General features: G+C 35.6%; 1 protein-coding gene across 22 annotated transcripts in view; it reads left to right on the forward strand.

Annotated features, from left to right (window-relative positions):
- Positions 1–12,020, forward strand: part of LOC109101175 (calcium-activated potassium channel subunit alpha-1-like) — a 214,843-nt gene that overhangs the window by 152,098 nt on the left and 50,725 nt on the right. For all 22 annotated transcript variants that reach the window (XM_042736487.1, XM_042736486.1, XM_042736492.1 and 19 more), the window contains exons 10-16: positions 1,121–1,231; positions 1,507–1,612; positions 1,762–1,844; positions 5,128–5,197; positions 5,932–6,087; positions 10,109–10,218; positions 10,600–10,668. In XM_042736487.1, the coding sequence (XP_042592421.1) occupies positions 1,121–1,231; positions 1,507–1,612; positions 1,762–1,844; positions 5,128–5,197; positions 5,932–6,087; positions 10,109–10,218; positions 10,600–10,668 (705 nt within the window). The remainder of the gene's footprint in view (positions 1–1,120; positions 1,232–1,506; positions 1,613–1,761; positions 1,845–5,127; positions 5,198–5,931; positions 6,088–10,108; positions 10,219–10,599; positions 10,669–12,020) is intronic.

Here is a 12,020-nt window from a genome sequence, read left to right on the forward strand (position 1 = left end):
GTAAAGTGTATTATACTGTATATATTTACAACACCTTGTTAATAAATGCTACAGCATACTGTAGTATTAACTATAGTGAACTGATAACTGTAATAAATACGGTAGTATACTTTAGTTTTTACTGCAGTAAACTGTAGTGTATTGTAGTAATACACCCTATAGTTGTAGAAAACAGTATTCGGTAAAGTAATTTGTTTATATTGCTATAGTTGTTATTACCACAGCAACTATAGAATTACTACAACAAATTAATTCAAGTACTTTACTATAGTATGGTTCAAAAACACTATAGTATTTACTATAAATTACTTTAGTATTTTTTCATATGCATTGATGTATGATATGACCAGCATACTCTGCTGTGATGCGACAGTGTCCCCCTCCCCTCTGTCTCACACACATATGTAAATAATATGCTGTATATAGATAGTTTACATGATAAAACGTAATCTTAAAGTTAAAAAATGCCTCTATCACAGAAGCGCTGTTTGAGTGCTGTTGATATAGCCAGAAGATGTCAAGGCTGCTCACTACTAGGTTTTGGAATGGGTCTAGAGTATGAAACTAGATCTTACTGTGGAGGCAGAATAAATGAGCCCCAGAAGACCGTGACCTCTGGAACAATCCAGTTGAGTCTGTTTGTTTGTTCCATCTGATATATTGCAAGTTTTTTATTCGGTGCCTGTCCGGAGAAGTCACGGTTAGAGTTCATGGCAGCCACAGATCCAAAAACAATTTAACCGCTTTTGACAGGGGTTCCGATACTTGTCAGTTAATATTGATGTACATGTCAACATGCGTCCTAGCACAGGGGTGGTTTGGCTACAGAGACACGGCTTATTAAGAACATTTGACAATCCAACATTAAAACGTAAGATTCAATTTTGTTTGTCCTGAAAAGTTCAAAGCACTTAATTTAATGTTTTAAACCATGTTTATAAATATGAGGTAAAACAACATGTGCTGTTATGACTATACCGGACAGTGAATATTTGAAAGCCACAAGATTTAATGTTTTCAAGACATTTTTGGTTAATATGACTTTATGCTCCTTTAAGGATATGCCAGAGTTTTGTTTTATTTTATGTTGCACTCTTCAGCTGAATTTTCCCCCTTACAGGCACATTGTGGTCTGTGGTCATATCACGCTCGAAAGTGTTTCCAACTTCCTTAAAGACTTCCTACACAAGGACAGGGATGATGTCAATGTAGAAATTGTTTTTCTTCATAAGTAAGTACAATTCCCTTTGGAATACTTTTTATAATCTTGATGGAGCCTTTCCGCACTGTAAAGAATATAATGACTGCATGTTGCTAAGAAAAACAAATCAATCAAATAGAGTTGCCTGTTTTTATATAACAAAGAGATCAGCCAGTAAGTTGTTTTGACATTCTTTTGTTAGCCGCTAGTGGCGCACAAATGACACATTGTTCGTATAAACTTAAAGCATTCTTCATTAGTAACACGCTTTCTTTTTTTTTCTTTTTCTTTTTTTCAAACTCTAGTATTTCCCCTAATCTTGAGCTGGAAGCCTTGTTCAAACGTCACTTCACTCAGGTGGAATTCTATCAAGGATCGGTCCTCAACCCGCATGATCTAGCAAGAGTAAAGGTAACCTCAGAAAAACTTAGCATTTCTTCCAGTTTGAGCTGACAATTTAATAATCAGGATACAGATACAGAATTGTAGAGATATTGCAGATAATAATGTTAGCATATTTTTGATGTTTTGATGCTGTTGTTCTTTTTCATCTTGAACAGATCGAGTCAGCGGACGCCTGCTTGATTCTTGCGAACAAATACTGTGCAGACCCCGATGCTGAAGATGCTTCTAATATCATGAGGTCAGTTCGGTGAAGGGTTGTGTTTGCTATCAACACATTTGAGCACATCTTATTTTAATGTTAGTGGGCAGCATCATACACTCACTAGGGACATCCTCCTGTAAAAAAGATGTATTGAAAGCTGATGGTTTTCACCCTCCTGTGCTGTTAAAGGAAGGTGTGAATGGGATACTTGGTGTCTCAGGTCATATTCACACGTTATATACCTGGACACAGATGAAAGGAGCCAGGAGGAATTTCCTTTGGGACGGAGTCAAGTAATATTGCTCTAAAAAGTGTGAAGTGAGGGCAAACATATTTCCATTCCTCCTTTTATTCTGGAGGTGTTCTTTAGCCATGAGTAACGCACAGAATTGCACCCAGGCTGGACTGTTTGGAAAATGAAATATTAATGTAGGCAGGTCTCAGAGTGCTCTTTTGAACTAATGTGTTATAGAGCAGCTTAATATGGAAATAAATTCTGCACCTCTCTTACGAGACTTGAGAGAAATCCAGACTGGGTTTCACAGGGAAATCACACTGTTCTGCCACATATCACAAGCTCCTCTATGGAAATGAAAGATTAATTTATTTTTTATTCATTCAGCAGATGCTTGTTTTTAATCCAAACTGACTTACTATGGTGAATTCTGGGACAGTCCTTCTGGAGGCTAAAGGTGCACTCAGTAGGTTTTTGTTTACACGAGGGAGCAACCTGCTCCATGCAAAATAAAACAGATTTTTCTAGAAGATTAATATGTCTTCATCTCTTGTGAGTGTACTTCATTTTAATGATAGTTCTCAAAAGTGCAGTTCATATACTACCGTTCAAAGGTTTGAGGTCAGTAAGAAATAATCATTTTGTTTAACAATGATGCATTAAATTGATTAAAAAATGTTTTTTGTTTATTAAAAAAGTATTTCAGATATATTTTATTTGAACTTTGAAACCATCAAAAATCATGAAAATTTGTATCAGTTTCCAAAAAAAAAAAGTTAAATAGTGTAACTTAAAATAGAAAACAGTTGATTTCAATTGTAATAATATTTCACAATATTATTGGTTTTATTCTATTTTTAATCAAATAAATGCAGCCTCTGTAAACAGACTTCTTTTAAAAACATTAAAGAATTTTACCGACCCCAAACTTTTTTTATATACAGGGTTTTCCCGGGTCCTTAAAAAGTCTTAAAATGTCTTAAATAACGTTTTCCTAATATAAGGCCTTAAAAAGTCTTAAAATGTCTTAAATTCGTATTCGATGGGTCTTAAATATTTTTGGTCACATTACCCCTAATATATTAAGTCTGATGGACCTAATGACGGTTTACAGTCATTGGACAGACCGAAGATTTTTTCTTCCCCGCGGTAAATTACTACGTCATCAGAGAATTGCAGCAAATTAGCAGAATACAGAATACAAGTTCGCGCTGAAGCTCACTCTGTTTGTCTGTTTGTCTGTTCGTGAGAGACTTCAGAACAAATGAGCGTGACGGCACACATAAACTCAGAAGAAACACACTGAGGTAAAAATTAAAATAGTTTAGTTTATTCATAACATGATATAGTTAAGTAATACCAGGACAAGTGAGCTATTTAGCTCAATATTCGTTAAGTCTAGTGCGCTTGCGCATTTACACTGCACTCTTTCACAGCATGATTACCATATACAGTACAAATGTAATTTTTTTTTTTTTTTTTTTTTTTTTTTTTTTTACAACAGTTCAATAAACTAGAGGTTTTATTAAGAGACTTATGTTTTAGACACCATATCGCCTATTTATGCTCTATTTCGCCAACAAAAATAATTCCAAACAAATCCACAGCGCTGTTTTGCGTCTTTGAGAAACATTACAGCGTTGCCATTTTGTTCCTGAATGAATCACCCTTTTAAACGATTTGCTTCAATCGCAATGACTCACTTATTAACAGTGACTTTCTGCCACCTGCTGGCGGTTTAAATTTCACATTTAAAGTATCTTTTCATTTTTTTTATTATTATTTCAAATATCAGTATTCAACGTTTTATGTTTAATATATCAGATTATTTATGCATTTGTAACTTCAGGTTAAATGCATACATGTTTTGCATTAAACAGTATTTAAATACTTCTAAATGCCACTTCAGGTGCAGCTTATGTCTGGATTTTAAAGAGGAATTTTGTAGATACTGATTTCATTTGCTTAATAACAGCCCAAATGTCTTATTATTCTAATTCACTGATTAAATGTAAGATTTTGACTCAAAAGATAATGCACAGTTATGGAAAAAAATGGCTTTATAAAGGTAAGATGCCCATAAATGGAAAAAAATCAATTTAAACTTATTAGAAAAGATTAATTTCTATTTGACCACCACACAGAATATGAAGAATATCAAAAACTTTAGGAGTCAGCTGTCCACAAAAGTCCTTAAGATACCAGCATGATAGCATACTCAATCAGTTGAATGAATGATTCAGTGACTCACTCATTAAGTGACTTACCGCCTGCACTTACTGGTAGTTTAGTTGAGAAGTATGTTGGAAAGTATGCATTTTCCACTCAACCTTTCTTATTTGTATATTTACAAATGCATTTAAAACATTAATCTAATAACATTATTTATTGCAGTTGTAATTATTTTTATTTGCAGTGTAAATTATTAAATCTGCCTTGTAGCAGCCCTATAGTGTACATTGAATTTATTGATAAATTGTAATAATTTGACATGAAAGATGATGCATACATCTAAAAAGATCAAACATAGGCCTTTGTACAGGTCAATAAAAAATATGCAGATTTAAGTATGTAAAAGCTGATAGAACAGAACACTGATGAAAATATTGCTTCAGAATAAATTGTTTACTCCACCAAAAATCTCAGTAATGCAGTTATTTTGCAGGGATATTTTGTATGGAATATTGTCTGCTGACATTAAAAGTTTACTGTGTATTGTAGTAATAAATATCATTTATTACAGCAATGATATTTTGTTTTCTTTTTAATTTAAACACATTAAATATTACATATGAATGTAATAAAAATGTGTATTTACATTACAGGTTTAGGTCTTAAATTTCATATAAGGTGGTATTAAAAAGGTCTTAAAAAGTCTTAAATTTAACTGGTTCATGTCTGTAGAAACCCTGCATATAAGCAATAAATTACTGAATCCACCTTTTAATCTAAATTTATACTTCAAAATAAACAAACCAAGATGAAAATGTATCTATTCTATCTTTTTTCTTTTCCCCGCAAATGCTGTTTTATGTTAACTTTAAATGACCTGTAAATTAATACAACTGCTTCTTCTTTTTACAGAGTAATATCTATCAAGAACTACCATCCAAAGATCAGAATAATCACTCAAATGTTGCAGTACCACAACAAGGTAGGAAGTGATCTTTTCAGTTGCTATGTCAATTCAAATCAACAATAAAATTATCAAGACCTAAACAGAAGGAATACAAATAATGTATAAAGAGGCTATAAAACTGAAATCTGACATGTGGCAGGTAAACATGTGCAATATGAGAACAAACCCTCAGATTCAGTTGTCCATGACAACGGGAATTTTATAAGTTCACAGGAATCAAATACAGTACATATTTATCCCCTATTACAGAAACATGAACACAGCTTTGTATTCATCAGGGAGTGCAGAAACAGGAGATGAATGTTAATGACTTGAGTGATGTTTTTTTTTCATGGGACAGTTCACTTGAGAGCAATTGAATGTCAACTGTAGACAACTGTTTTAGAGGACTGTCAGCGAACCCGCAGCATAAGCAGTGAGATATGAAATAGTGACGTGCTACTGTTATGAGATTTGTGTTATCAGTTTGACAGATTTATGTAATCTAACTAGGTAGGGGAGACTGTGGACTGTTGTAACATGCTTTGTTTTGACAGTGTTTTCTACTGTACATTTCAAACCTTAATATAATATATAAAATTATTCATGTTTATCTGCTACAAATTAGTTTTGATATTTCACTTCTCCCTAAACTGTAAGAACTGTATTGATTTTCACTTTTTTGCTGGTGTTTTTCATTACTACACTTGTTAGACTTCTCAGCAGGGGACATTGTTAACTTCCCCTTGTCTCGTCCTGTGTGTCCTCAGGCCCATCTGCTAAACATTCCCAGCTGGAACTGGAAGGAGGGTGATGATGCGATCTGCCTGGCCGAGCTGAAGGCAGGCTTCATAGCCCAGAGCTGCCTGGCACAGGGCCTGTCCACAATGCTCGCCAACCTCTTCTCCATGAGGTCATATATCAAGGTACCGTCAGCCCATCTTGGGCCTTGATAAAACCCATAGAGTAGAATCAGCCTCCATCCCCACTTCAGCTCAATCACCAGAGCCATTATGGCATGGAGTAAATCATCTTCTGAGCCTGGCGGTCTCATTTGGGACCTACTCGGGACGGCAACACAGCATTGCCGCTTCCATTATGAGGTAATTTATCTGAGTCTATGGCTTGGTGGAAGTGAGGATGTAAATTAGTGGTTTTTCCTCTCGCTGAATTTACTGTCCTCCTGCGTGCCGATAGAGTGGGGAAATGCGAACCATGTGCCTGTTTCATAGTCAGTGAACGGCATCCCAAAGCCATCTTTATTTATCGTCCAACTGAACCAGACTGCTCAGAGCCGAACAGACCACTCTTTTTAAGAAAACACTAAATAAAACGGTCTGAGGCCTGAATGACTACAGTGAGGTGCTGGGTTATTATCAGGTGGTTCAGATTTGGATGGAGCCCTTTGGAAAAACGGAGAGATCAAGAGAGAGTGTGAGTGTGCGATCAGACTGAAGAATTTTGCAGAGATTGTAAAACTTATTCTGAAATCCGCAAGGGGCTATATTTTACTCTCTTTGATATTTTTTCAAGACTGCGCAGGCTTTCGACATGGAGAGCAGCATTCTCTTGTCATAAAGAGATGAGGAATGACTTTAAAATGACTGTTTAAATGTGGCATGTGCGGAAACATCTGCAGGGCACATCACTCTTCTCATAAAAACACAGAGGAGAGACAGCCCAGACCACCCATGCCAGAGTACAGCATACAACACAACACACATCTAACCTCTCAGACCAATGTCCATGCTTACAAAAGATACCATGGTAACACCAAAAACACTTTCTATGACTCAGACAGGGCATCTGTTGGGGTGAAGAGGAAAGTGTATCAGTATTGTTTAAAATGCCAGTCATCTCTTAATGAGTCTGATGGCAACAAACTGTGATACAGAGAAAAATGCTGAAAAGTTAAAGGGATAGTTCAACCAATTCTGTCATTAATTACTCACCCTCATGTTGTTCCATACCCGTGAGACCTTTGTTCATCTTCTGAACACAAATTAATTTATGGTCTGATGAACTAGGTTGAACCACTGATGTCCCGGACTATATTAACTAATGTATGTCCTTACTACCTTTCTTGGCCTTGAACGTGGTAGTTGTGTTGCTGTCTATGCAGGGTCAGAAAGCTCTCAGATTTCATCAAAAAATCTTAATTTGTGTTCCGTAGATCACAAAAAGGTATCAAACTATCCCAACAACATTAATAGACAGGCTGAATGAAAACCTCAAAATTAATTTGTGAACTAACCCTTTAACATTATGTCCATTAGCTGTGCAAGAGAAGCATTATTTTTCTTGTACGAGTCTGTTTTATTTAGGTTCGATGTAAAATAGACCCTGTTCCAATACTACATTAGCTGCCTTACTGTCTACTAGGGATTTAACTTTATACAAAAAATAATGGGTTGGTGTGTACCTTGGTTTTTGAAATCATGGTTCAGTATGTTTTTGGTACAGCAGGGGGAAAAAACTAAACATGAAATTGCTTCTTTTTTATTAAACAGTTGTTTACTGAACAAATTGTTGCTCTGTCTTTAAATTCAATTATAATTAACATTTTCTTAAGGATAAAAAAAAATCTATCTCATCTAATGTTGTAAAAAGTGGTCGACTGATATAAAATTATATATATGTAATTATATATATAATTTTGTTGTCCATGTAAACGTACTCAGTGTGTGAGAGTGTAAGGGCGGCCTGTCTGCTGAAGAAGCGGGGTTAGAGAGTGCTGATTTGACTGATTTGAGTGGGCATTCAGGAAGCAGAGCAGAAGGGTGTTACCGAGAGGTGTTAATGAGACCCACACCCCAAGGACAAACACATTCACACAGCCACAAACACATTTGCATTATGTTTGTTGTTCTAACTATAAATCTCTGATGTGTCGTGCCGTTCACTACAAATAAAACTGCAAGAAAGTTCAGCATGAATGTTTTATCTGGTCTCTTAAGGTTTAACAAAAAAGCAATAAGCAGAGGGCTTTTGGATCGGGCTCTCTAGAGAGACTCGAGAAAATAATTGTTCAGTGGGTGCGAGAGAACACGCCCGCCCGTAACACTTACATCAGCTCTGACAGGCAGGGCACAAACGTGTGGGGTAATTTAGAGAGCCTACGGTAAATGGCTGCCATCTTTTTAGGACTAAATGACAAAACTCTACCCATTAGTGCCGCCCTAAAAGATGCCTGCCCAGAATGCAAGTTCTCTTAGCCTGACAGTGGGAAAGGGAGTCGGGCCTGGCTTTGAAAGCATCTCTCTTGACTGTCTGTCAGACAGACGTTGGCTGGACGAGATGGCTGACTAATGGCAGAGTGTTTGTCTAATAGCCCCGCTGCTTATCACAGCCCCACCCGCTCCACATCCTGAGACGCATGTAATGAGAGGATGATGAAGAGACCAGCTGTGAGCTCAGACACGGGAATATGCCTGGCCTTTATTCTCCAAGTCTGACAAAGATTGAAATGTTACAGGTGTGAAAGAATGATAGAGCAACTTCAAAGTGTAAGGCATGTTTAAACTGTGTTTTGAATGAATGCCGCTCATGGTATGAGATGCAAAAATGCATCATTGTAGTTATCCGCCTTAGTCAGGGTAGATGCCACACTTAATTTGGTGCACATGAAAACAAGCTGTTTTCTACAGCTTTTTTCCCACTTGAAGACTTTTTGAAAAACGTGTTTGTTAAAGGATAGTTCACCCAAAAATAGTTGTCAGTTATTTACCCTCATGTCATTTCAAACCCATAAGACTTAGATATTTTTAATGAAACACTAAAAGATTTCAGTACCTCCATTGAAAATCCAAAAGTTCATAAAGGGATTGTAAAATTAATCTATATGAATCAAGCAATTTAATCCATGTCTTCTGAGGAGACCTAATCACTTTATATGAAAAACAGATTTATTTAGGCTTTTATTCACATCAACACACTTCCATAGACTACATCAAATATGGTAAACAAGCCTCATTGTTTTTTGTGCATCAAACAAGCATGGTTGACTTTCCAATTACCATATGTGACCCTGGACCACAAAACTAGTCTTAAGTGTCAATTTTTCAAAATTGAGATTTATACATCATCTGAAAGCTGAATAAATAAGCCTTCCATTGATGAATGGTTTATTAGGATCGGACAGTATTTGGCCACGATACAACTATTTGAAAATCTGGAGTCTAAGGGTGCAAAAAAATCTAAATACTGAGAAAATCCCTTTGAACTTGTCCAAATAAATTCTTAACAATGCATATTACTAATCAAAAATTAAGTTTTGATATATTTACGGTAGAAAATTTACAAAATATCTTCATGGAACATGATCTTTACTTAATATCCTAATGTTTTTTGGCATAAAAGAAAAATCGATAATTTTGACCCATACAATGTATTTTGGCTATTGCTAAAAATATATCCCAGCGACTTAAGACTGGTTTCGTGGTCCAGGGTCACATATTTGATGAGCTCTATGTATGAGCTTTGACAAGAGTTTTTATGTGAATAAAAGCCTATATTTAATCTGTTCAATCTCAAAATCTTCTGAAAAAACACAATTCTTTATATAATATAGAGCAATTGTGCCTTTTCAGAAGATTTGGATTTAAAGTGCTTGATTCATATGGATTTCTCTTATGATATATTAAAGGTTTTGTGGAATTGATTTTTAATAGAGGCACATAAATCACTCCGGTTTCATTAAAAAAAAAATCTCCATTTGTTGATGGGCAAAGATGAGCACAAGTTTTATGGGTTTAGACATGAAGTTGAGTAAATGATAACATTTTTTTATAATCAATCTGGGTGAACTACTAAGTCAGATAGAATTTTCTTGAGGCTTTTTGTAAAAATGTTTAGACATGTTCTGATTGCTGTCTATCCATTTCCATCAAATTAAATGGTGTCCTCCCTGACTGTGTGTATCTGAATCCAACTGTTTTTGCTGTGCAGATTGAGGAGGACACATGGCAGAAGTATTATCTGGAGGGAGTGGCCAATGAAATGTACACGGAGTACCTGTCCAGTGCCTTTGTGGGGCTTTCATTTCCTACTGTTTGTGAGTAAGTATGCTTCTGCTCTAAAGCATGAGAGATTTACAGCATGCTGTTACTCTGTATACAAACACACTGTAGTAAGTATGATAAAGGCTCTAATAAATCTTTTTTTTTATATACTGCCAAGTGTACTGCAAACCTAAACTATCACATGTCCTGACCAGATGTGATGATTATATACTGAATGTGAAACTGTTACTTGACACAGTCACAGCCAGTTGGAACAAATTTGATATTTAATGTGAGGCAAGATTTGGAACCAATGACATTTCACTGTCATTAACTCTTCTGATTCCAACAGATTAACATTAAATAGTTTTTAAAGGCCAATTCAATTGGTCTTACAAATTTCAATTGCTAACACTAAATGTCTGTTCTCTGTTTCAGGCTGTGCTATGTGAAGCTCAAGTTGTTGTTGATCGCTGTTGAGTACAAGTCAGAGCAGAGGGAAAGCAGGTTTGTTCCCCTTCGATCTTCAGCTCCACCATTCACAATACACTGACCAAAGAGGGGCAAAGCAGTTGTGTCCTTCATTGGTCCTACACTATAGTTATCCCTTTTTACTTACTAGACATTGTTGTAAGAAAAGGCTGGCAGGTTTTCATTATTTAATCTCTCTGCAAGTAATCTAATCTGGTTTTAAATTGAAATCACTCTCATTGAGACAGCAGCATGTTGCGTTCTGTCACTGGAGGAAGTTCGCCTCAGCTCGATTCTCACAGCATCACAGTTGCCGATCACTGTCTGTAATAGTCACCGTGAAGCCAAAGAGCCATGACATCTGCTCAGACTCACTGTGCTGTATTGATGAGGGTTTACTCTCCGAGTAAAGAGCCTTCTATCAATAGCACTTCTGTGGCATTCTGTTAAGTGACCCATTTAAACTAATAACATGAAGTACTCTGTCTCAGTAACTTTGACTTTGCCAAATCCCACCACCCTTCCCACATCCACAACCTGTGTTCCAATGTTTCTGTACACTGTAACTCTTACTAATACATTTTTGTGTACACAGTGTGTACTAATAAGTGTGGTTAAGAACACAAGTTGGCCTGAAAACACACACATCAAAATATCAGCCAGAAGACCTGGTTATGTTGTTAAAATTTTTTTTTTTTTTTTTTTTTTTTAATAGGGGTGGGCGGGCGCTATGACAGTATATACTGTATTATGGGCCACTAGAAATGTGTGTAAACATTCTGCTTCACTGTTTATTTCACAGTAGATTAATATATTGGCTAGTACTATTTCTCATTATTCGTGTGTCACACAGAGCATTCCATGCAATAAAGTATGGGATGTGTCAAACAATTTTTCTTTTTTTTTTTTTTTTTTTTTTGGCAAAGTGATATTTGTTGTTTACAGTTGCAACATTGCAAGGAGAATTTTCTATGGAATCCCAATGATTATTTGACATTTTAGTATTTCAGTGTGGCTCATCCAGTCAATTGAATCTTAACTATCCATTTTATAATATTTACATTTACATTTAATCATTTAGCAGACGCTTTTATCCAAAGCGACTTACAAATGAGAACAATATTAGTTTTATAGTGTTGAATCTTTTGTTTTTAACTCAGGTGGCATAATTCACCCTTATTTTCACTCAGTTACATTGACTAAGTATGAATAATCTGATCTTTTTGATTTTTCCAGTAAATTTAAGATTACAAAAAAATAAAAATAATATTGATCAAATGAGATTTGAGATTTTTTTGTGTGTGTTAACTATTTAATTCTTTGGATTACCCCAAAATAGCTTGTAACGTATGGTTATTTAAAATATAACCAGTTTTCTTGTTTATGAT

The sequence above is a fragment of the Cyprinus carpio genome, chromosome B13 (genome assembly GCF_018340385.1).
Source record: "Cyprinus carpio isolate SPL01 chromosome B13, ASM1834038v1, whole genome shotgun sequence".
Lineage (NCBI taxonomy): Eukaryota > Metazoa > Chordata > Actinopteri > Cypriniformes > Cyprinidae > Cyprinus > Cyprinus carpio.